Source organism: Typopeltis vanoorti, chromosome 3 (assembly GCF_054136105.1).
Source record: "Typopeltis vanoorti isolate ZY-2024b chromosome 3, IOZ_Tvanoo_1.0, whole genome shotgun sequence".
Lineage (NCBI taxonomy): Eukaryota > Metazoa > Arthropoda > Arachnida > Uropygi > Thelyphonidae > Typopeltis > Typopeltis vanoorti.
This window is the reverse complement of record NC_143551.1, coordinates 134,539,214-134,566,728: the sequence shown is the minus strand read 5'-3', so window position 1 is coordinate 134,566,728 and position 27,515 is coordinate 134,539,214. Positions and strand designations below refer to the sequence as shown.

Below are 27,515 nucleotides of genomic sequence, written 5' to 3'. Positions count from 1 at the left end.
AAGAAAAATTAATGGCAACTACTTGGAACATTATGTCACGCACCCTCTCTTGTCTTTTCCCTAAACACGTTGCAAGAAGGTGGTTCGTTCATAGGTATTATGTAAACTATTTGGGCGTGTATTCGATCTTCAATTTTTTTTCCAGATTTTTTTTTTATTATTCTTGCTTTTTGTTTTTTTTTAAATACTTTTACGCGGTATTTACGCTCGTGTCCTTTCTGGGGTTTGTAAAGGGTTATTCTCATTTACATATAAATGAGGCAAAGCGGTTTCATTTGCACACCTAATTGCATCGAGAAAAAAAAATTAATGTAATCGTACTCAGGCGTCGTTCCAGAATAAATTGTCGTTCCCAATGGGGGGACAGGGGGTTATCAAACGTTTCACTTCCCCCACTTGAACGTAACACGCTACAGTTTCGTATCCGTACAGCAATAAAATAGATGGTCTAGTTGAAAGGTCTGGTTGTCCTCGCAAGTGTTGTTGTACGAAGAAAAATTGCACATCTGGATTATTCGCAGTGAAATCATAACCGTGGGAAGCACCATTTGCTGAAAGCAGGGAATGTTACGATTGTACAAGGGTCCCTGTTGAACCCCTCCAAATGTACCGGATCTCTCACATACACAGAACAATCCATCCATTAATTCATAACATCCTCCCCACCCCATCCCCCACCAGAACTGTTTCTATTTAAAAATATCCCTTCTAATAAAATTCTACTGATTTATAGTCGTCAGGAAACTGAGGGGAGGAGGCTGCTGTTGACTGCAGTCCGTGACCAATAAACACGAGAATATTATATAGAAAAAACTGTCTTCTAAAGAAAGCCATTCATTGTTCTTTCAGAGAGCAATCCCACACACACACTTCCTTCTTTGCCCTTTCTTAATACCTTTTTCTTAGCAATGACTTCTTTCATTCGACTGTTGTTTACATTTTTCACTCGTATGTCTGCACTTGAAGTTATCTTGTCCATCATCAACGAACCGCAGGATATTTCAAGGGGAGGTGCAATTTTGAGAGTTGGGGAAGGAATAGATGCAACCATTGTCAAGTAGGATTTGTGAAAGTATGACTAAGTACCCGAGAGAGAGAGAGATCGCTGTTTAAGGTGAATTATTGCTAGTGGCATGCATGGTCTTATATGTTCGATTCACAGCTGTTATAGTTTAATCTGATTATTCTTTTCAGAAAATAAGTAGATCAGTTAATCATCTGTAAGATGATTTTAAAAGAATATGGAAATTATGAAATATTTCTAATATATAACAAAAGACTTCGTGGGCACTTAACGCACTTATACGTAGTGAGCCCGTTAAGTAACATGTTTTTGATTTTTTACAGGACAGCTCTTTGAATAAAACTAATGTAGAGTAGAATAAAAATAATGTGTAGTTGAGGTCATACTAAGAGCTGTTTGGGATAATATATTTGTAGCATTATGTATGTCATGGAATGTTTTGAAATAGTATATTTTTTAGAATTTTGGAATGTTTTCGACTGTTTAAAATGTTGATTTAGTAGGTTTTAAGTCATATTTGAATTTTATTATTCCTTCCTAAAGAGAAATTGCAACGTATAAAAAGCGCGTGACGTAACTTTCGTCTCGAATAAATTTTTGCATAGATATAAAAGAGAAATTTCTTGGAAAGAAAAAAAAAATCGTGTTTTAAAATTTTGTCTAAATATTTTGGTTATTCGCATACTGTGTACCACATACAGTTAAATCGGAAAAAAAATTAGAAAAGCAAATGCGTGAAAAATGGAAGAAAGAAAAATGTATCGCCGAACATTTATTGCTAAAAAAAAAAAAAAAAATAGTTGGAAGATTTTTTTTTTTTATTTTGCTCTGTCGTACCCATCATACATTAAGAAAGACAAAATGTCGGGTTTGTCGATCTCTAATACGAAGCATAATGAAACAATCCGAACGGATGATATAACCTTTTTCGAGATACTCTTTACAAGAATTCGACTGATACTTGACTATTGGCGTCAAGTAACAGATGCCAAAAGCTACAACTGTCTGTCTATTATTTTTGTTTCATTCTTCACAAATTGATGTGCCGATGACACGCACACAGTCACATAATAAAATATATATAAAGAAAAAAAGAAAAAAAAAACGAAGGAGAAGAAACAGTACGTCTAAGAAGACAACGTTCCCAATATGAGGGGGGGGGATTACGGGGAGAACGAAAATATGTCAACCAAGATGCTGCTATCGATCTTGCCGCTCTCTTGGAAATCACAGAAACAGAAAGCTATGTGAAGAAATATGCGGCAAGAGCTAAAAGAAAAAGGCATCCAAGGAATTGTAGGTGGAAAGACCTTAGTTGACAGCGGGTCAAAGAAAATAAAGACGGCTGGAGAATGTCGGACGCTTCCAATAGGGTAGGGTTGGGAATAATCCAAATGGTTGTACTTGTTAAAACCAAATAATAATACGTGGCACTAAAATATCATTTATGTGCTCGGTAGAATGCGATAAAGTCAATTATCCTTCATAACATTTACTTAACATCGCACAATATCTTACGTGACACCCGGTTGCCATAGTAACGAAAAGTTTGTTGGGTCGATGTACGAAAAGATTCCCATCGTAAAAGATACGTTAAAGAAGCGTATCCTCCTCATCTGTTGTAAAATGTCGTGGAGAACGATAAACAAATGGATCATAATGAAACTCAATTCGTCATCAAAAGCTTGGTCACGTGCGCGGCCGGTGTCGTTACACACACTAAAAATAGTTACGTCAATTTCAGTTCTGCAACACATCACGTGCGTGTGTTATGCCAGCACACTCTAGTGGTCTCGCGAAGCCAATAATAGTTCCTCCGGAGCTGAATGGATAGTGAGATATTAGAAGGGAAACTGACAACAAGAAAAGAACCGGTAAGACTTCGACTCAATCTCTTACGGTTGTATCAAAGGGCGGCAAAGCCTTCATCTCTTTGACGAACTACGAAAATGTGTCAGAAGAATTCTCTTACGAAACACAAGTGTCAGACGACTCTCTATCACCGATATCGACCACGTATTAGATTTTATTAACTATACAAAAGGAGAGGAAAAGCTGTATGGGTGGAGTACGCGATGCATTAATCATACATTCCATCGCCCGAGTTACAAGAAAGTAAGACGGCAATAAAATATACGTTGCGTGCGGTTAAGTAGAAAATTTAATAATTTTCATGGCATTTTAATGAACAAAAGAGGAGAAGGAGGGAGTCGAACAAGATTTGGAACTGAATGGATGCGTCGAGTATTAGATAATGATCGGATTAAGGCATTTGCGCATGCGCCATACACCACAAACAACTTACGTGTTGACAATTATTTGAATACATTTTGTAAAGTACGTAGCACTTATTAGATTCTTTTTTTTGTCCGTCCGTACGCATTTTATTTCTTCACTTTAGCTAGGCGGATTTTAATTGCAATATATAAATTGTCTACAATAAATAAGAAACGACTCTGGATTCACTTTTTCATGTATAGAAATGTATAAAGTCAATAATGGCTTACTAACAAAATCCACGTTAATTTCTTTCTTTAAAAAAATCTGTTTTTTTGTTTTGTTTTTTTTTTCGTTTTTTGCAGTGGTTCACCGTATGAAAATTCTACATTACCCTATATAGCTATCTCAAATTCAGTTGTTTCTCTAGCCAAAAATGCTACGTCACTCTACAGCATCATGCATTCGGAAATCTTAAATATTTTATTTTTAACTTCGTTCCTTCAAAAAGAAAATGCTCTCAAATGAATATAGTTATCTCACGATAGCATAGCTTTAAAGTAGATTTTCTCTTCTTTTATAGCAAATACTGTAGTTCTTGTTAAGATAAGAAAAGAGCTATTTAAAAGTGAAGGCAACGTAAGTTTTCTAAAAAAAAGCTACTACTATACTCACGTGGAAATGAGAAAAACTTGGAAGTACACAAAAGAAAAACTAAATTAGTTAATTCAGTAGCGCGCGCGCACACACACACACACACACTGGCTCCAGTGTTTCACATTACATGTTATCGAAAATCAATTCTCCATTCTCATGATGTATTTCACAGTAAATGCAGAACGTAGTTTCGGAAAGAAATGGAAGTTTAAAAAAAAAATACACAGCGATTTTTTAATATTGATGTAAGTGATTTATTATTTACAGCCTTTTTTTTATATATATTCGTTCTTAAATCAATGTTTCTAAGTTATTTTAGAAATAGTGCAGTAACGTAAAATCTCGACGCAGTATCCAACTATGCAGTTTAGGGTTTGTGATATCCTCGATTGTTGATCGTAGTACACGAGAGAACACAATTTCATACTTCATCTAACAAGGCGTCGTTTACAAGAAAAAAAAATCTTGAGTTCAATTTTTTTTTTTTTTTTTTCGTAACAACTTGTGACATCACTGTTAATTTTCGACTAGAATCTCCAGGAATTTTGGAATGGCTTTGATATATCCCGGATTTAAAATGGAGGATGAGATGAGATAAGTGTTAGCTTTTCACTGATACTTAGCAAATGCAAACTTTAAGGGGATACAGAGAAGCCGACATCTAATTTGCATGTAAAACACCCCTTCCTATCCATGAGCTACACTTCATTTCACTACCGTGTTTATCTTGTTACAGAACATATTGACTGTAATGAAAAGGTCATTATGTTAGAATTACGGTAATGGGCTAAGGATTTAAATGTGAACGCTACCTTGGTAATGAGTTTTTTGTGTGTGCTGATGTGCTGTAGTGTTTACATGATTTTTTTTTTTTTACTTGTTAGCGCCTTCTCTCCATCGAGTAAGGATATTAAGTACGGGTTCGTTAGCTCTGTACTTTGTTGTGCTTTATACCTAACACAAACGGGGATTTAAAAATAATTACTTTTGCCTTTTCGATTAAAAGAAGAAAGTACTGTTACACTCTTGACTATCCTTCCTCTACCAATTTCTTTTTTAATGCACTAAACTGTTTTGGATGCTACAACGCTTACAGCGTACACATTTTTTTTTTTTTTTTTTTTTTTGTGAATTCGTAGATTGTGCATTTTGTACTCGTCAGATCTTAGGTGTGTCGTGGTCTCTGAATTGGTAGAGGGCGCTTTAAAAATCATCCCAAGTCAAATTCTGCGTTTATCAGGTACGTGTGTTCATAGGTTGGCTTGTCTGTTTTGTAGGAGAAATAGTCATCTACATCAGAAGGTAGATGGCAAAAAATTCGTATAGATACATTCGGTTGAAGATGCATGATGGGATACTGTTTAAAATGTCCGGGAACTAAGTTCCCGGACATTTCCTTGCATGTTCCTACAAGATATGAATTCTATCTTTTAAAAGGATAGTAGCAAACCTAATCTTGGTCAGATTCCTCAGCGAAAGAAAATTCAGAAAGTAGACGGCAGAAGCTGATCTACAATCATTTTGGAAAAGGAGGTCGAATATTAGTTAATTCAGTGATGCTGATACTCAAACTTTTTTTTTTTGGGGGGGGGGGGGGCGATCGTTTGGATTTTTATTAACAGACAGCGATCTGCACGAGTCGACCACCATCCTAGCGATCTCAGTTCGCTCCTGACATACTTGGTTTATTGTGTATTCACGTGCCAGTATATTTGAGAGGGGAAAAAAAAAATTGCAAGAAGAAGAAGAAAGAAGCGCAGCCTCTCTCTCTTAAACCAATCTGTCTAGTTCTTCCTGAAAAATGTTTAATAAATCCTGTTTCCATCATAGACAAGAGTAAACGTTAGTCTCCTTCCCAGGCAAGTGGCACTGCAAAGGAGACGTATGTCAAATTAATTTCGAGGTAATTTTTAAATTGTTAACTATCTTTAGAATCCAATTCTATTGTTATTATTGGCATCAGCGACAATAAGAATCATTTACTGATGCGAAACCATACAAAATACTCAAGCATCAAAATATTAACAAGAAAAAAAAAGTTTCACTGTAGTAGACCCGAGATTGCTGCTTGCTTTCATCCAACGCCAACAAAGATATTTTAACTTTCTTTCTTTCGTTTTAAATTAAAATTTTGATGCTTGGCTATAACTTGTATGGTTTCATATCAAGTTGACAGCCACTCCAATTGAACCGAACCTTTTTTTTTTTTTTTTTTTAATAGGAAAGAGGTTCTGGAAGTGAAAGAATAACGATGTATCTTTCTCTCTCAACACACAGTTTTCTTTCTTTCGTCTTTTTCTTTTTACATAAGGAAATCAAAACGCGTCTTTCTATACGAGTAACTTCCAATATAGTTTAAATACTAAAGTGCTGTCATCTCACGATTAATTAAGTACCGTTGAATACTTTTGCCGTGTTAGAAAATCCTAAAGAAATTCCACTCTTACAAGACACGCTACATTGAATAAAATAACAGAATCGAAAAGTATTCATTCAGATCAAGGTGTTATATTTCCGTGCATTTTGATGTGACGTAAGCTACCCAAAAATACCTCAGGTAAAACACACACACACGCCACGTTTAAAGCTATTCCTTCATCTGAATAGCTTTACACATCTTGCAAAAGTGTAGTGGCTGTTAAAAGATAAAAGTTTAGTGAATGTGGGTTGAAATTGTCAGTCATTGACATACTGAAAAGAGTTAACACCTCCATTCAGAACTTTTCTTATACTAGATTTGTACCATTGTTGAAAAAAATAAATAAAGCAAATAAAATGCAAAAATGAACTAATGGTTATTTAATAAATAGAAATTAGTAGATATTAAAGATCCAATCTTATTTCAAAGCTAAATATACGATAGAAACCTTGAAAGGTTCGTGATTATGAGAATACAATCCTCGACATCGAAGTTGCCTTAGCTTGCACTACTTAAAAGACACGAGCTCTGCCCAGGTGTCCGAATAATTCTGATGTTTATTTTTAAATAAAAATAAAGATAATGTTTTATTGCATTTTTTAAATAATAATAAATAATAATATACGCCATTATTAGATTTACAGGGAAGTTTGACTCATCGAGAAATAAGCACGTGTGTACAACATTTCAAATTTTGTGTCATTAATTAAAACACGTTTTCTTCTGGGGGAGTAATAATTTATTTGACAAATCTTATTACGAAGTGTTTGTCGTCACTTTTAACATTGAATAATCGACTGAGATGGGTTTTATGAAAAGCCCAACAACTTGATTAACGTTATCATATCAGCAGTTGCCAGCCATTATCAACCATCGCCCGGCTTATAATTAAGTCGATTAAAACCAATATAGATTTTTCCCTTATTTGTAAAGGCAACAGCACTGTTGATGTTGTTAGTGGACGTCACATGAAGCCACTATTGAACTACACACACACACTTTATCGGATAGATGGGGCACTAAAACTTATCACCCTTTTCATCCCTGCTGCCCCGTTTGTTCTAATGACGTAATAATTATCCTAATAAGTCTTTTCGCCCTTAAACACCCCCCCCCCCGTATTTTCTAAAACTTTCTGTAAACCTCATTTCTATTCCTCCTTCCCTCCCTGTTTCTCTCCCCGTAGACTCACGGTTCGTCATGCACTACAACTTTCTATCTGAGATAAGTTATGGTCCAATCTCCTCTTCCGAAGACACGAATTCGATCGATTTCCATTTTGCACGGGCGAAGCCAGTTTACGGCCATCCGCGAAAGAGCAATCAAGTGGATTGCGCGACTCCATCTGGTGATGAAGTAAAAGAACGGGTATTCTGGGGGAAAAGAAAAGTCTTTTCGCGTAGACTCACTCTGCTAATTGCGTTATGGTCAAGGATAAACTTTCTATTATCGACATTAGACTCTTTCGTTTGTTCCGAAATACACAAAGATGTATGAGAATCAGTAAAAGAAGACAAGAATTGTCCTTCTAGCTGATCTTTTTAAAAAAATATATTATTGCGCTTTAATTAATTATGTAACAATTGGAAATTATTAGCTGCTGGAGTACTTTTATCTTTTGGAGCTTTACGCAGAGTTATAAATATGAACGATTAATGGAATGGTAGTTCCAAGGATTCCATTTTGACAAATTGTGTCTTAATAGGTCATATATATATAAAATAATAAAAAGAAAGCAACTGGATTTAATATTTTTGCAAATTGTTATCATAAGCCGCGAATTGGTTGTGCAATTTTAAAGCAAGAAAGTGGATTCATTTTTGTGACTGTTCTACTCATTTAACATTCAGTCACGTGTTTAATTAACGTATGAATGAATGCTACTGTTTGTTATTGATTTACAGAGTTACTTAATAAAATACTGCACGAAGTGTTTTTATTTTGTACTGATAAGCAAAGAAATTAGAGTTTTGAGGGAAGAAAATCTTAGTAACCCCGTATGAAAATGATTGGTTCGCAAGACGAAGTCCTTAGCACGGTTCCTATCATACTGGAACTTTTTTTTTTTTTTTGGACAGAAAGTCTTTGTATCTTCCCTGTACGCTCACTATTACAGTTTTAAGAGAGTAGAATTTTGGAAAAGTATACGTTCTTTATTACCACCTAAACTGATGCTATCAACAGCTACAGGAAAAACGGGATTGTAACAGGATATGTTTGATGGTGGATTCTATTGCAAGAGAAATAACAGATCTCATTTTTCGGAACCTCTTTTGGAATCGCAAAACTTTCAGTCCTTTTTATTATTATTATTTTAAGATCTGTTTTATTATTTCATTGAAAGAGAAAAGCGAAAATCTGACAAGAACCTCAAGACGTGAGTTCCTGCATAGTACGGTGACAAGAACGACGCCATGTTTCTTTCTTCTTGTATTGGAAAGATTTGAGTTTGAATCCTCTTTGGGATGCAAAGAAGTTTCACAAACGTATTTTGGCGTAATTTAAACAACCATCTATTCCTGGACCTAAAATTATAAGTCTTTACAAGTTCCGTAACCTTAACGGAGAATAGTGCGAAATCAAATAATTTAAAGGCATTATTATGGAAATAAATAAATGAATAATCAAAATGTCTGTATTGTTCATTGTAAAGAATACAACAGTTTGTGGGATACGTTTAAGTGAATTTTTTTTTTTCCATGAGAAACTCGCTATAAGAGAGAAGCAAGCAAATATCCGAATATTTCAGTTTTCTGTAATAACAACTACAGAATTGGTATTCTAAAGCAATCTCAGATAATTAGTCTGCAGGAAAACTAGTAAAACAACCATTTAAGGTTTTTATAGAATTATACGGAGATTGCGCAGCTGTTATTAGCTGCTTTAACGTCCCTTAGTATGAGGCTTGATCGCTGTTTGATGCTTGATTTGTTCGCGCACACACGCAATATGAATCTCTCTCTCTCTTTCTTTCTCCCCTTGCCACCTGTTTATCAGCTCTGAGCAGTGGCCGTAAACGGGTTTATGGCCTCTTTTTCTTCGACTAAAGCCATGTTCTGGGATGGGAGCTCATCACTTCCAGGATTAGTAGCCCAAAGGCTGCAGGGTTCTGGAGTAATTTAGAAGCTAAGCCGAAGCACGTAAGCAGACGTTACCAAGCCTTTGTATGTGGGTTGGGGTTTAAAAAAAAAAAAAAAAAAAAGGAATAAATAAAAATTATGCACTGGCCTGCGAAAAGGGGCACTGTACATCAATCGCCAGTTGGGGGCGCTAATTGTCAGTAAATTGCCACGATTCTAGCAGGGATTTGTGTGCATTAGTTGGCATAAATAATAGTGGAGGTGGGGTTTGTCTTCCAGGGTTTGCCTTATCGATTATAAGCTAATGATAGACAGTCTGGTTATTACATGAGTCTGATAACTGACTTATTTGGAGGGAGGGGCTCACAGGGGGATAAATAATGAAGGTATGGGTGCTTCGTTTATCGACGGAAGAGAAACAGGGCTCCAAAATCTCTTTTTAAAATCATGCGAATTAATCTGTATTTAATAACAGATAGAAACAATGGCAGAAGTGAAAAAAGTAGCAGATTACACAAGAGATATTGCATCACTAAACTTAACAGGATATCAGGTATCGGTACTCATCTACTCCAAATGAGCACTTTTTTTTTTTTATTGTTGGGATCGCAAACGTCACCCCGTGATTCTAAATAACTTGTTACTACCGTCCACTAATGTTTTTATTTATTTATTTGCGTATAAATTAATTTCGGTTATAATTATTCTGTTGGAGAAATTATTCTAAGGCTATGCTGTTTTTAAGCTTACCGGCAATTAGAATTATTCTGGAATATTTTAAATATCATTCGTCACTTGTTAAGAGATTATAACAAGCATTATAATTTGTGCTGCGTTGCTTACAAAGCAGCCCATTTCTTTGCAGACATAAAATGCGCTCTGATAAGTGTCCATTTCACAAACAAGTGGACATTAGCAACAGTTAATGCATACGTTTGTGATAGAAATTTTTACTCGAAACCAGACGAAAATCGAGCGATTGTTACGCAACAATGGTAAGTGAAAACTCAAATGTAGGTTAAATAAGAATGAGTTAGGAAAAGAGAACTTAATGTGTTCAAGTAGGACGTATTTGAATATGATACTCTTCACTCTACATCACAATAAAAGTTAACAAATTTTGTGGTCCGTTAAGTTTTCTAAATGGCTTAAAAGACTCAGTTATGTTGTACTTAAATATATTTACAGGACTCCTGTTGTTTATTAGACTCCCGCGTCAGTTCTTAAATGAATCTTACCGAGCAAAGATGCTTATAAAGTACAATTAGGAGCATGCGGAATAATTCTCAGAATTGCGCTTGTAATTTTCCTAAATAGGCAGAGTGGTATGGCATACTCTATACGCGTTTTATTTCTTTTATTCAGTTATTTCCAGTTATTTTTTATGATCATCTCGAGATCTCAAGTCCGTTCCCAATCAGAAATGCATACGAATATGGCTCCGATCTTATATGTATTTGGAATGTAACAAATTTAATTATTAATAAATAATTGAAGAAAAGAATATATATCGTAACAAAGATTTTCAAATTATCTGCTTTTATTTTAAATGCAAATCCCGACTCGATTGCCTATGGAAAGGGGTAACCTTACGAAGAACGGGGGTATCATCAACGCATGTTGTAGTATAGAAAGATTCTCTGAAACAGTGCCTTCACCTTTATATGAACGTTACCACAACACATGGAAATCTAGCTGATGGGATTCAGTGAATCAGATGACCAAGAGGCCAAATTCCGCGAACTATAGCCGGTCCATCAAGCAAACAATCGCTTATCCAGATAATACCGACATCATTAGGATGAAATCTGGAAATATTCCACTAATCGAAAGAGTAGTGGATCATTAGTAGTTAACCATCGAAAGATGTGGTATAATCTTTCGATGGTTTCCCATGCTGGTGTGAGTGGATCATTGGACAGGTGTTCTTAGGATCCTGAAAAGTGGTTGTGTTTTCTCCACGTCCACATGCCGTCAATTGTCGACTCTCCTGGAGAGGATGTTAGCAGTTATAGTGATCTCAAGAACTTTTTCAACCGGTAGAAGATAATACTTTCGTTTTTCCTCTTCTAAGGTGAATTTCCTCAGAAAGAAATTTAATTGAGTCATTTAAAGCGACCCAAGAATTGAATAACATCCCAAAAGAGGACCTCATGGTTTGCTTCAAAAGGTGGAAAGGTCGTCGGAATTAAGGTTAATGTATTATGTGTAAATTGTTGGCGTTCTGTAGAAAGTTTGCTGTTTTGTGGGATGAAAAACCCTTCCGCTTTCGCGGCTAACTAAAAAAAAAAAAAAAAAAAAAAACGTTCTCGTCTTCCACGGGATTCGAACCCAGGTCTTTCAAACAAAACGCATCATCGATATAGACTGACTTACTTGCTGGAGGCAGTACGTATAAGTCTAAGGCAGTATTTCCCAACGTTTTTTGGGTCATGCCCCACCTCAAAGATTTTGATGCCCCCCCTCCGCCGACAATGGTGAGTGTTTTGAGTATAATAGTGATGAGGTGATAAATGCAACATCATTTTCTAATTGCTCCCCAAAATATTCAAATTGCCCCACGTTGAGAAACACTGGTCTAAGGGAACAACTTTGTAAGTAATCCGTAACATGAGGAGGTAAGTTCACGCTGTTCCATTTTATCACGGCAGTCTTAGACATTCCTGATAATCCGTTAGAAAAATTTAGCACTCTGATGAATGATTGTATAAGATGTGTTTGGTAAATTGAAAAAAAAATTAAACAAAATATTAGGATATAAGAATTCAGACAAAAAACTTAAAACATAGATTTGCTTCGACGTGGGGAAAAAAAAAAGAACTGGGCAAATGTTTTTTCTATATTATTAGTTTTTCTTTTATTGTTGTTCAGCGATAGATTCAGTTATGGTCACAATAAAGCCATGTAGACTTCGTCGACGAGAAAGATAATCTCTCTCACACACCAACTCGTATTTTAGATAGATATAATATTTATAATTCATATTAAAAGTTGATTATGATTTTGCGTGTTGGCGCTCCTTGTTCTCTGACATTAACTTACAGGCTTTCTGTTCGTGTCATAGACTTCATTAAAAGTCAACCGGAAAACAACTTCGCTCTAAGAGTATTCTACAGACGACTACAACACTTAAATCAATACCAGTGCGGTTTCCGACTAACACCACTATTGGCGTCCGGGCTCATAACATAGACCAAGCGGCCAAAAAGAAAGAATGAAATAAAAACGGAGGGAGCAGTGGATAAAAAAAAAAAAAAAAAAAAAAAAAAATGACAGCCATCAAAAATAGCGATCGGGAAAATGAAAGAAAAGGAGTCACGGAAAGGCAAATAAAAAACATGAATAGAGGTCAGCACTAGAGGAAGAAAAAAAATAATTACACTGTCCAATGAAGAAAAAAAAATTTTTTTCTCTTTGTTTTTGCGACAACAGGTATTAGAAAAGGATTATTTGGGCCAAGCATCGTGGAAAATGAAAACTATTTTAATCAGTGTTTACATGCTCTTCTGTGAACTCAAATCGGTAGCCATGTACCACTAATCCTCAGCGGACCTAATTAGCGTTTTCGCATTGGTCCACGACAATCCAGCTTCTGCTATAAGCCTTTGCAACAGCAGTAGCGTAGCCCTGGTTAGTAGACACGACTCCAAGCTCCGGGTTATCTCGCACTAGAGAGTAAGCAAGCAACGAACAGAGAGAGAGAGAGAGAGAGAAGCAAGATATCGATTTACTAAGAAAACATATCTGTCGTAGGAATGAACGTCGGTACATGAATTTTGCACAGTGCTCTCCCTGCGCTCATAACAAGTCAAATAAATATAATATTAATAGACAACACCATACAGTTAGATGGTACGTAGGCCCTTTCAAACAATGTTGTTCGCTATGGCATGGCCTGGAGTATGACTGGCTTCGTGTGTTTCGGTATATCGACCAAGAGCGTGTATCAATATTACCAAGAGTTATCCATCGAATAAATTCGTCTCCTATCCTATCCCAGATAAGCGTCGTTGGTAAAATCAGAATTTAAAATTGATTTTAAAAAAAGAGAAGAAAGAAAATTCTGCACGTACCTCTTCGTATACTGTATGTATAAATTATTCTTTTTTTTTTTTTTTTTTTTCTTTAGGACTCTGAATTTCATTTTTTCCCTTCAATTACATCTTTAATCTTGACATATCCCTTTTAAATTTTAGCAATAATTTAATCAAAAACTGCAGACAATAATATTGATTAAATGATGATCCCCGAAAACAGACATACACACCGGAATTCGCAGTGTGTATGTGCGTGCATGAATGCATACAACAAAAACGGAACATCATTTCCACTGTTTGTTTGTTTTTTTTTTGTATATAAAAGAAGAGGTACATAATTATAGTTTCTACCTTTTGTAACAACATTTACGCAACTTGAATAATGGTCGAAGCCATTATTCTTACTCCGATTCCTTTATTCTGTGTTTAATGCTAACCATTAGTGTTTGGGTTTGTAGGTATGTACGACTGTTAATGACCAGTTTCAGCTTTTCCAAAGGGAATTAAAAAACAACAAAAATATCTGTTGTAGGCTTAGATGGAAAGCGATGCATTTTCTTATCCCAGGATTTCTTGAAGTAGTTCAAAAATGTTTTTATTCTTAACGAAACGTCGAATACAAGTTTATTACGTTCCATTAATGGTTCCATTAACGTTAGCAAGAGCTTATCCGCATCATTAAGTTTGTAATGCTAATACGAACTAATTTATGCAAGAACAGAACTAAAAAGATCTGCATTTAAATGTTCCGTTTCTTTTATCCTTTTTTGATAATTAAGAACCCTTTAAAGTTTATGCGAATTTCATTGGAATTCCAGTTCGGCAAAAGATTCATGAACTCTTCAACCGTATCGGAAAATTCAACCACCTTCCAGTAGAAGAATTATCGTATAGGACGTAAAAGGCGCATCATAAATTAAATAGACACGAATAACCGTAAAATCGAAGTAATTTCTTTGAGATGTTCCAATTTTCTGTAGTTGATGAACTTTTAACACGATGTTCGTAGACGTAGTCCATCGATTGTATAATAATTGTGTGTTCTAGTATTTAATACAAACCATCCGCGATATTTATCGTTTACAATCCATTGAAAAACCACTAAATCCAAAAAAAGAACATTGATATTAATTCAGCCTGCAATATTTTACGCCAATACAAAAGGTGACAAGTGCGCATGCGCCTACACAATCGAGTAATTGTTCATTCGTGCCGTTGATTCTTTGGTCTTGTCATCCACCGTTCACCTTTTGGTGCTCCCTTCCCAGTAAGCAATCAATCACTCGGCTACATTCAACATCATAAACTCAACATCATAAGAAAGTCATAACAATCAAGAAAATAACTTAATCCACGTAACAAAATCACGAATAAAAAAAAAAAAGGAAAAAAAAAAAAGAAAACTTACCCCCTCTACGAGCTCCTCTGGTATTGGCCACCAACAGAAGACAATAGACGAAGACCCTACATACGAGGCCCACCCACATTGTGTCTCGTTTCGGCATCAGAACACAGCTCCAAGGCAGACCTGGAAAGAAAGAAAGAGAAATAAGAAAGAAAGAAAGAAAAAAAACACGTCATCATCATTATTCTGCCTACCCTATGACTACACTGTTCTTTGATACACTACATTAACTGACCACATTCGCTTGTGCGTGACATCGAGCGGTATATAAGACAGCCTATCAAGACAGGCGGGTCGAATTTATTTTCCCTTTGGAACCTCTTGGTGTCAGTGAAGACACACGAGGCTATTAAAGGGGCTAACGAAACTCCACGTACGACTGCCGTATGTACCGATGCGCCTCGCAAAAATGCATTCGTTTTAAGAACAACTCATGTTAATTATGTCACTAGTCGAGTGGGCAAAGGAAGAAAAGAAAGTCAAAGAAAAAGAAACGTAGATATGTAGTGCTTTGTGATTCCGCGTGCGCAAAACCGTACTGATAAAGGCCTTCAACAATAGCTTTAAAAGGAAATAAACAATTGTTACCGACTTCGGAGATAAGATATGGGGATCCCCCATTGGAAAAGCGACAGTAATGAATAGTCTACTGGACTACTAGAACACTCGGCTACAATATCATACGTTGCGTGTCTTAAAACGACAAACTGGTATTAGGATTTCTTTAAACAATTCGAATTCTCTTGCGGTGTAAAATCGGAGGAAAATAATGCAGTTCACAGCAAGTAGCGAGTTTCATAAGATTGGACATAAGCCGTGTCCAATCTTATGAAAGATTGGAATCGGGTACTTTTCTATGAGAAAAGTACTCGATTCAAATGCGTCGGTAGAACCAAACACCCATTCTGGATAATTGTATTTTCTTGTTCATCGATCTAATTTAATTGATTATGGAAAAGTTAATGTTTTCAAAAGAGCATTGAATGAAGTAATAGCTTTCTCTCTCTTTATAGTACGAAAACGAAGTTTGGTTCGTGGTGAAAAATCTGAGCGCCCATCTCTTGGTTAAACGGCCAATTATCATGCGTCTTCTACTCAATTTAATTTTTTTAAATAAATAAATAAAAATTAAAAAGTCAATATGAATGAGATAATTATCGGAAAGGGAAAAAAAAGTATAAACTCTGGAGTTGGCAAATTAACGAGCAGTGAATTCTGTCTCCTGGTAAATCTTCAATTTTAGAATCAAACTGACTTGCCATTTAGCTCTTAAAAGGTTTTTTTGTTTGTTTGTTTGTTTCTCGTTAGGTTTGCTTGCCAAACTTCTTAAAACACAAAATTTAAATCTCATACTTTTAAGTTATATTCGAATCACACACTGTCTGTCTCTCTCTCGAGATGACCGGAAAGAAATATTAGATAAATTGGACCCTGATTCCTTTTTCATTATAACGTTTTTTTACATATTTTTTTATTTAAAAAACTTTACGACTGCATATTTCTTATTTAGACATTTTAAGCTATCGAAGCAAATTATTCTGTCTGCTAGCAGATATTTGCTTCCTGGTTTTAAAGTCCGAATTGATTTCCCGCATGGTTCTTAAAACGGACTTAAAATTGGTGTACTGAATTACTCTAAACCTCGCTTTGTGAAGCCGAATCGGATTTAATTATTATTTCTTAATAATACAGTCATATTATCGTTCATATATTTACGGCTTGTATGGAGATTGGGCGTATATTAACTCTAGTACTGTACAAATCGGAGGGAAAATAATTCATTTATTTCTCTGTAATCCTATTTTATATCCAATTTTAAAAAATAAATTGGGTGCGCGCCTTTAGCGATTATCCCAGAAAACGAACTGAATACTATTATCCAGTGTGGATAACTCAGGCAGATGAAAAGATGTCTATTAAATAAAGTCGTATATAACATTTCGTTTGCCGGATGGCTTCAATCGCAAATCTTTCGTCTATTGAAAGAAAAGCTCATTTCGTATATATATACACTTTTATCTTTCCGTGCTATTTACCTTGCTACTTGGTAACTGGTTCTTATGGGAGAACGTGGCAATCCCTCAAAATACTTCTTACATCAAGTTCAGAAAAAGCTCTTTCTTTTCCGAACATCGCAGGCCTTTATACACTGAAGTGGCAATTTTTTTTCCCCCTCTTAGATAGTTTTTTCTTCCTTCCTTCTCTAGTCGGTTTCCATATCATTTCTGATAATGTCTGGTAGTAGTGATTGTCACAGAGGGATCGTATATATAAAAATGTCTGTGAGCGGAGAAAAGACGCACACAAATACAGGGTCTCTGGAGAACTGCGCAAAATGACACCCCCTTTGGTAAATCGTCCAACAGTGACGTTATTTCACGAGGAAAAAAAGAGGTGATTTTCGATGCATTCTTCTTCTTCTTCATGTTTCCTCCCCCCCCCCCTCTTACTGTAGATTATTTACGAATTCTTAAGAAAAACTATAAAAGCATGTTCGTATTTGGGAGAATTCAAAATCCATTTATTTTGAAGACTGATATTTAGAGTGTTGCAATCCACGAAATAGTTTTAAGTTATAAAACTGAAATCTCAAAGTTTTTAGAATATTATGTGAATTTTATTTTATGAATATTATTCATATTCATTTAGTTATTATTCATTTATTATTATATTATTTAGTTATTATCTATTGGCCCGTTATTCTATCACTTTAATTTTATATTAATCTTTACGCTTACTTTTGTCATTTTGTTACTTTTTTTGTCATACGATCTGAAAGATGTTTCTGCCATCTTTAATTTGAAACTACCGGAAACAGTCTTCTATGTTTTCGCAATGCTATCTCAAATCTACGATTTTAGAACCATGTGTGTTCTTCATGACCGGTTTCCAAGGCAAAATAAATAACTCGTATTTAGTTAATTATCATAATCTGATGCTTTTATACTCGTTTTTGGTGAATAATTATTATATTAAATATTTTAGAGAAAATATCGCATAATTATTGCATGAAGTTTATTTTTGCTCCATATTTGCAAATAAATTTATGCACTAATTATGTTCCATTTTTAAATTTCAAATGTAACAAATTCCATTAACAAATTAAAATTGTTAATATTCATTCTTAACAATCTGTGACTATTTAAAATTTTGAAGGTTTAAATTTCAAAAAAGTTTCTTTTAATACAATTTTGTACGTTTTAAAATTATAAATGGATTATATAAGAAAGGAACATAAAATGGCAAATACTGAATGGTTTAAATTTAAAAGAAATATTTCTTTAGTTGGTAGTACTCAAAAAAATATTATTTACTGATTGTCTAATGAAAATCCCTGAAAGTAAAGGCGCAGATATCTCCATTGTGGGGGAGGGGGGGGGGCTTTAAAGCATTAAACACACGACAAAACCTTCACATTAAAAGGACACAACATTAAATGTTGACACTCGCGACCCAATTAACACAACGTGATTAGCAACCTTCCAGTAGGAAATGGCTAAATGGGGGGGGGGGGATCTTTTGGATGGGGTAACATGGAAGCGTGGCTTCACATCTGTTAGTCAATACAAAACAAAATTATATAAAACTATCATACAGGCGGAGATAAATGAACTCTCTCTCTCTCCACTTTTCTGATGTCAATTTTTTATATATTTTTTCTTAAAATGTTTGATTTTGATAGCCCGCTCTTGACAATATCCTTTGTCACTTGTACGCCTTTGAGGCTATGCGATGAAAATCATGTCAAAAGGTTGTCTGTTTTCAGTGAAATAAATGACCAGAATTCGAAAAAGTGTCATTTTTATATTCTGAGAGTCATAAAAGTGGTCAAGATCGATTCTGTTTCTAGAGATCCCACCCATTCCGAGGACATGCTAAGAAAAAAGAAAGAAAAAAAAAAAGAAAGAAAAAATAGTATTTTATGCCGGTAGGGTAGACTGAAATTCCCTACAGAAATATAAAATTTTTCCCTTCCTGCAATGCAATGGACAAAAAAAAAAAAAAGTTTCAATTTTACTTGATACTAACTCGATCCTCTTTTTCCATTCCCATAGTTTGTTTTAACACGATTTAATATCTGCAACAAAAACAGGTGGAAGACAACTTTATTCAAAAGTCAGAAGAACATTTGATGGTTGAATAACGATCATTCCAGAATTCCTTACTCTCCTACTAACCCACAGAAGAATAGAGTACTCTGGAAAGGGGTTTCTATTACACGAAAGAAACTGCTACAAAATTGCACTGTAAAACATAATTTAATAGTTTGCTCAGAATATCAGTTATCTTTCTGACCCTTTTGCTTCCTCTCTCTTCTTACACTACCGTTGTAGAGAGAGAGAGAGAGAGAGAGAGAGATTAGACGAATATGACCATAAAGTTTCTCCACTGACACCGTAGTAAGCTTCCAGTTGGGCATACAAGCAAACACAGCAACTCTTGTTAATTAAGTGGCCACTGTAGAGCAGGGAGAAATGGAGGCTTGAGCCAAATGGAGCACGCTAAGTTAACTGATCATTACAGACAGTCGCTTTATAGGCATCATAAAGTCAAATTACTCACTGGTCTTTACTAAGTCAACTCATAACTGCTAACGTGGCGTAACGATAGACAATTTCTTCCCTTCATCTTTCCGTCCTCCCCCCCCCCCTTTATCTCTTCATGTGGGCCTCGCACACTTTCTTTTGACACGCTTGCAAAACTTGCTGACATTTACAAGGGAAATGCGTTTATGTTCTACTATAAAACAAGAGCATACGTGAGAGGGTTTACGGCGTTTTCTTCTCCCCCCTCTTTTATTCTGCCCGTGGAGAGTTACGGTGTTGTGCTTGCGTCCAGCGGATGCAAAGTAACGGTCTGTCAGTTACAATGCCACGAGTCGTTTCCACCTTTAAACTAGTGCGAAAAGAAGTAGAATAAAAACGGGATTAAAAGAAATTTAAGATGATAAGGGCAAAAAATGTCTTGGGCTATTATAGATTATCGAAATTGAATAAAAAAAAAAAAATGCCTTTTAATCCATGGACGAAGAAGTGAAGCCGAATCACAGTTGAATTTGACATCAACTTGAAACTGAAGAACGATATTATCTAAAAACTTAATCCTGTTTTATTAGAATAAAACGCATCTGAAACCACAACGTATACTTACTTTTTTTTTTTTTATTAAGTTAACTAATAATGCATCTGAATTTGAATCTCACACGCGAGAGGTTCTACGAGAGTGCTATTGACGTGGATAAACTTTTTGTTATACCAGGATAGACGACATGTGTAACTTAACATAGTAAGAGAGAACTGATCTTTGTTGACAAGCAGAATATTGTCAAAAGTGAGGGAGAGTGAAGCATAATTTTTATAACAACCCCACCCACAAAAAAGTTGTGAATCAATTACACGTTTTGGTAATATGGGCACATTCATGTGTAGACAATCCAGAAACTACAGACTAAATGTGGAACTATGTCAAGCCACTTCGGGGTTTCTTGTCAATAGGAATAGCAGACAGTGAAAATATCATCTACCATCTCTTGGTTGCAGATTCAATAAAAGCGAAAAACAACAACAACAAAAAAAAAAAAAATGGAAGAATCTCTTACTTTTTTTTTTTGTAACACTACAAATAAACTTCTGAAAGAATAAAACTAACAATTACTCTGTTTTGACAATGAAACTAAACATCATTGTTGCGATAAAAAAAACGAAACAGCTTTCATTCTTGCAATTTATTCTTGTTTATTTCTACTGTTAATGTAGCATTTCTTTTTGCCATTAATAATGTCGATCCATTAACTATAATATTATGCATACGATTTCGAATATTTCAGTATACGAGACTCGCTATATGCCTCTTAGTATATTTACGTTCATTACGATAATAAAAAAAAAAAAAAACGAAAATATCAGCATAGTATTAATGCTATTTGAGAACTTTTGTTTTTCAGACATTAAGTAAATGAGAGCACACAAAGGTTTCCCACTAAAGAAGAGTTGATCCTCATTGTCTTTTCTACTTCATCACAGCTTTAATATTTGTTCAGTTCCATTTACAGTTTCATTACGCTGTTGTCATTTCTTAGGTAATTTTCAGCGATCGTATAACCCCTTCTCTCCATCCCTTCCCCCTTTTCGTTTCAGTGCCACATTGGCATTGTTCCAGCACTCCTTTTTTACTATTAAATTAATATTAAATCACTATCACTCTGGTATTATCGGAGAGAAATAAAGCCGGATATTATCAAAAATGCAAAAACTCTTAACGCTATCCTTCCATCCACCTTAACGAGCCGTTTCGCTTGGTTTAAGTACGTACTGCAACGGGGATTTAAGGAGGTAAGAGTGAACAAATAATGGGAAAGAAGAAGCTATAAAATAAAAAAAAAGAAGTAAAATGGGACGAGAAGAAAAATTCTTTGCAAATACTAGAAGAATAACACAAAAAAAAAACTATATGCGTAACAAGATAGCAAAGGCAGCAATAAAACTTTAGAAAGAGTGAAGGAGTAAGGGAAAAAAAACGTAACTGGAAATGCGGAGCACAAGAGAACACGTTTTATTTTTATGTGCTTCGCATTCATCGTCCAAGGCAGCACACGGGGAGACATAAACATCATGTAAACTACCGTAGCACATATTTATCGATAAATTATGTATCTTTGTGTGTATGTTTGTGTGTTGCAGTCATTATATGTTCAAATAAAAAATCTCTCCTAAATAATAATAATCCATTTCTTTCATAGAATCAACGTTTCAATTCTTCTTTCCGACCTTCATCAGGTGACAAAAAATAAAAGTCGATAGCCATAATTAACTAGTTTCCAATTAACTAACGATCATTATCGAGAGTATTCTGATTAAACGAATTACATTAGCATCATTCGTCATTTTTCCCTGGTGGCAGAATTATAAACTAAAATTTCTATCATTTGATTTTTTTTTCCTTTTTTTTTTATTCCATGACAGCAATTAAACCTTCCATCGAATTTTCATCCGAGCTCTCATCCCTCTCAATCACAAGAGGATTAGAAGGGCGGAAAAGATACTTAAGGAGAAAATAAGAAGTAGACATCATGCAATCTTATAATTATTATCTTCTGTTCTTCTTGTCCGCGTGTTATGCTGTCAAAACACCGCTGTTTTTCAGCTCACAAGTGCCGACAGATACAGCATCTGCTGCGTTGTATTATTGTTTGCCTTTTCTTTCTTTTCTATTTAAATTTCTTAGTATTTAGCTCTGACAGATCGTGTGAGACAGCTCAAAGGCACGCAGAGCGAAAGAAAGGAGAAAAAAATGCATTAAATGCTTTCCAACATTTTTGGATAAGATGCCCCCCCCTTTCCACTCATGAAGGGGTCGTTCATAATCTAAGCTTTATATTAGTTCATTACATGCTATCTGTCATGTCAAATCCTTTTTTTACAATAGGTTCAATCACACACTGTTCACGTAATACGGTACAGTTGGCTATTCAAAAACTAACGAGTATATTCTACATGCAATCCCCTCGTCATTCAACCTGGACTTAGCATAATAATATCCAAGAAGATAATTACCACTCAAGAGATGAAGTGTTATATCCTCTTACGAAATTCTTCTGTCAATAAACAATTGCAGTTACTCATTTTATTTGCAAAATTAAATTCTAAGAACAGACAATGTGTTTAGATTATCTCCCGATAAATTGTTTTAAATTTAACATCCGTTTGCTTGATTCTATTAGTGTCAAGGAAACAGGAGAGAAAAATTACAATTTTTGTATTCGAATCATTACTGTACTACTATGTTTTTCCTCCGATGTCTCTTTAATTATCTCTAAATTTCCTTCTGAATAATTGCCAATATTCTACTAGTTACATTATAATAATAATCCAATTAAACAGAGTAAAAAAAATGTATGTAATATACGTGATTCATGTTCATTTCAACACTGTTACAATTCTGTCTTGTTTTTATCATCTGCTTTAAAAATATTCATTTCAGTATTGTTACAGTTCTGTCCTGTTTTTATCTTCTGCTGTAAAAATATGTTCATTTCAGTATTGTTACAGTTCTGTCTTGTTTTTATCTTCTGCTGTAAAAATATGTTCATTTCAGTATTGTTACAATTCTGTCTTGTTTTTATCTTCTGCTGTAAAAATATGTTCATTTCAGTATTGTTACAATTCTGTCTTGTTTTTATCTTCTGCTGTAAAAATATGTTCATTTCAGTATTGTTACAATTCTGTCTTGTTTTTATCTTCTGCTGTAAAAATATGTTCATTTCAGTATTGTTACAATTCTGTCTTGTTTTTATCTTCTGCTGTAAAAATATGTTCATTTCAGTATTGTTACAATTCTGTCTTGTTTTTATCTTCTGCTGTAAAAATATGTTCATTTCAGTATTGTTACAATTCTGTCTTGTTTTTATCTGCTATCTAATAATAAAAATCACACACCATTCGTGTTCATTTCAATATTGTTACAATTTTGTCTAGTTTTTTTTCATCTTCTATACAGGAATAAAAAAAAAAGTACACGCAATTCAAGTTCATTTCTTCATTGTTACAATTCTGTCTTTTGCGCAATACCGATGCAGTGTCTCGCGCTACCTTGCATAACGCCTGCAGACCGAGAAACAATCGAAAACGTGCGGATAGCATATGAAAAGCCATCGAACACGAGTAGACAACCATCTTGTGATTATAACAGACCGCTTGGAACGAAACAGTCAGTCAGTATCGGAATCCGGTGTTCAGCAGGAGTTCACACCAAGACGTTGAATAATGATGATAAAAAGGAGGGGACGAAAAACAGAAGTGAGAAGGGAAAAAAAACAAGGGGGCTAGGAGAGAGGGAAGATAGGATAGAGACGCAGAAGGTAAAAGTATTGTTGACAGTGATCGCTAGCAAGAACCGATGTTTATGAAATAAGTGCGGAAGGAACTACGACCAGATCTAGAATTATGCAATATTCAGGGAGTTTCACGGTGCTTCGAATTTCAATAGGATGAATTTACATTTCTGTCGCGTTGCTTGGAAACAATCCAAATAAAGTTGCTATACACTGCAAAAAGAGAAAAGGAAGCTGTTGTGTGTGGAGAGAAATTTCTAGAGATTACGTCCCAAAGGTACGGTAGGTCTTTGTATTGTTGGAATTTAGAAGTACAGCGACCAAAAAAAAAAAAAAAAATTCTTTGCAGTTTCTGATATTAATAAAGTTTACTAGCTACCCGTTTTTTTTTTTTAACTTGTTTCCTTTTTTTTTCTAAAATCCAATGGGAAAATACATTTGCGGTTCACTTAGTTGATATACGGGGAAATGCTATTCATTTAAAAAATAATAATAAATAAATAAAATAGCGGTAAAAAACGTCTTTTTCAGTATATCGGCATTTTTTTTTTTATCATCTCAGTAATTCAACGAAGAATGACACTGTTGTTTACTCATGAAGAAGGAAAAAATCGTTAACTTTCATTTCCAGGTATAAAAGTCAAGTGAAAAGAAAAAATAAATAAATAAAAGAAAGAAGTGAAAAGAGTTCCTATGTATAGATTCAATTTGAATTTTCTTTCATTTGCACATAAAATAAGCTTTTTGGAGTGGTAGCGCGTGCCACTGCCTGTGACCGCAGGTCGTATATCGATTGTTGCTGGATTTTGTTATCATGGTGATTTTCCAAGCTTGTCGTTTGTCTTTACTGGTTATTTATGTAGCTGTTACTTTGGTGGTTAGTAGCGCCCTCTTCACGAACACACTTTAATAATGTACAGAACAATAAAAGTTGATTTTCATAGTATCGTACGATATGCTTAAACATAAAATCTCTTCATGAGTTACACCAGAATAAATGAAATGCAAACAAATATATATATAGAGAGAGGAATAATAAAAAAAATAATTAAAAGATTACGAATAAACATAAATTTATTTTCTTTGTGTGCGTGCTCACTCTCTTATAAATAAATTATGATAAATAAAATAAAAATGGTTGTGATTAGTACAGCTACTTGCAGTCTATTACGCCGATGATTTTAGACATAAATACCGACATTGATAATACACATTCTCAGTTCCGAACGAGACAGACCCCTAAAGGAAAGTCATTAAATTGTCTTCAGCAAATTACACTCTTTTTGAACTTCGCCACTAAGAGTTTTAAACGTTTAATTGTATTTTAAGGTCGTCACCTTCGACGTCCCTCTTTCCTAAATTTCCCTTCTTCGGTTTGTCTTCAAACTTTGCTGCCGGCCAAGCCAAGGCGGTGAAGCCTTGTCTCTGGGTAAACATTGAGAGCGACCCAATTTACATTTAATCTGCTTTCAAAACATGCCTAATGATCATCTTAAGGAGAATTTGCATAATGAATTACGGAAGTTTCCACGCCGAACACACGATACACTTCATAATTGAGACCGAGCGTCAATGGCACACACACAACTAATAAGTAGTGCAACATCCTTCATTCCCCAGTTCGTCTCAAGAAATAAATGGCCTTCATAGACCGCATTCCCCTCACCCAACTTGATCTCAGCGTTTATCTAAACCATCCCGATAATAAATCTTCTCTGGTTTAAATCCATTTACTGATATATCTAAACGGTGTCATGTTAGCTGGCTGCTGCAGATAATCATAGGCCCGTTTAAAAGGCACGTGGGTATTAATTTCGCTGGGTTTCTTAATTTCGAAGATCGTGTGGTAATTTATTAGCTGTGGTATTCGGTGAGAAACCTACCTGCTGTGGATAAGTGCCCGGGAATTAAACAAAGAACGTACAGTGGTCGTTTCTGTGTGTGTTCGCCGAAAGTGTTAACTCAAATGGACCCCATTACCTCTTTTAATGGTGGAATTGTACAATAACAACCCCTTAACTGCGTTTATGCATCGGCTGTGGGGGTAAGGGTGGGGGTTTCAAGCAGGCGTTTGGACTTCAAACTTGTTTAATTATCATGTTAAACAAAGTAGATAAGATCTCCCAACTGGTTACTAGCAGCTAAGGTGAGCGATGAATGTAAACAGAACTTCAATCAATCTGGATTCAATAACGTGCGCGAGACGCATGCTTTTTCTTTGATCTTCCTGAGCACGAAGAGAATGAGGAAACGGTGACAGACAGAGGAAAAGAGAAAAATAAAAGAGAGAAAACCATACATGACTGCGGGTTCCTCATAAACGTTTCCAAAACAAATAAAAGTTTGGTGCTAGCGCTTTAAATTCAGGAGTGAATATCTTACTGAAATTCTTCAAATAACTAAAACCCATCCTGCGTCATTCCTACTTTTCAAATCTGCTCCAGTTTTTTTTTTTTTTTTTTTTTTTTTTTACTCGCGAAAAATAGTCAATTCTGCCTTGGTCTGTTTACTTGGAACTACTACTTGCCCGCGGAGGTTATTCCGCTTTCTCTGCGTTCCTAGCATACGAATAACATACAGACGCACATTGTGAAATGACTCTCAGACGGCTGCACGACTGCTCTTAATGGCCCAACTACGCTTTTTCCGGATCTCTTTTTCTTTAAGAGGGTGCGATGATCCCAATTGTTTGGCTGAATCTCCACATTTAATCAAGGCAGAGATTCAAATCATTTATTAAAATAAAATAAAAACACAAATTTACTAAAAAAATACACCCAAATGTTGTCCATTCTTTCAGAAAATGTGAATTTCAAAATGCAGTGTTTGAAGAAGCACTACAGTAATCAATTTTCTGTACGGTTTTTACCGCTACATTTATTTCGCGAACCTGTTATTTATAAGAATCAGCAATTTAACTTGTGATTTGTGAGTGACGTAATCAGAATACTTTGCTGATGTTTTTTTTATTAATGATTTTATTTCTAGGAAAAAAACGAAAGTTAAAATATTAAACGTTTTTTTTCCCTCCAAAATCTCAGTTAAATTTACTCTCCTATGTGACGTCACTGATTTCCTTTGTCTCACAACAGCTTTCATTGTTAGCAAACAAACACATTCATGGTCATTGTTACGTAAAAGCAAACGACTGCAACATGGAATAAATCATTTTATTAAGATACAAGTTGAATGCTCGCGATCTGTGATAACAGACATAAATGGATGATTGGAACGAATGTTTTTTTTTTTTTTTTGTTCTGTTAACTAAAGGTGTTAGAAAGGGTTTTTTTTTGGGGGGGGGGGGATGGTGCGAAGTGAAATAAGTTGCACAATGAAATATTTCAGGTAAGCTTCTTTTACACTATTTACTACTCTTACTATTTTTATCTTGTAATGCAAAACAATGACGCAAAAAACCAACAGACAATAAAAAAACACTCACCAATTCAATAGATTTCAGCTTAAAACGTTTTCTTTGGTAAAAAACGATGTGATGACATTAAGAAACGAAGAGAGTGCAAAAAAAAAAAAGCACCTGGAACTTATGTTGTCACGAAATAAAGTAATTTAGGACTTGCAAGTAGATTTACGAAAGCATTCAGAAAAATATTCATTTACGGCCATTATTCGCATAAAATTAAAACGTTTCATTTACAAAGTTTCACTTAAGGCTTAATTATAGACGGGGAATTTTTTTTTTTCCATCTCTTGTGTATTTTTTAATGATGTTAGCACATTTTTGTGGGCGAAGATAGAGAGGATGCACCGTTGCGTGTGTAAAAGTTATTTTAACGCTCGCCAATGGATGTTTGTTATTGAAAGTGACGTCACAGTTAACTATAGTCT

General features: G+C 35.0%; 1 protein-coding gene across 6 annotated transcripts in view; it reads right to left on the bottom strand.

The window, feature by feature from the left end:
• LOC150108580 (latrophilin Cirl-like) overlaps positions 1 to 27,515 on the bottom strand; it is a 780,008-nt gene that overhangs the window by 152,065 nt on the left and 600,428 nt on the right. For all 6 annotated transcript variants that reach the window (XM_090416024.1, XM_090416028.1, XM_090416025.1 and 3 more), the window contains one exon: positions 14,843 to 14,962. In XM_090416024.1, the coding sequence (XP_090272150.1) occupies positions 14,843 to 14,939 (97 nt within the window). In that variant the 5' untranslated portion in view covers positions 14,940 to 14,962. The remainder of the gene's footprint in view (positions 1 to 14,842; positions 14,963 to 27,515) is intronic.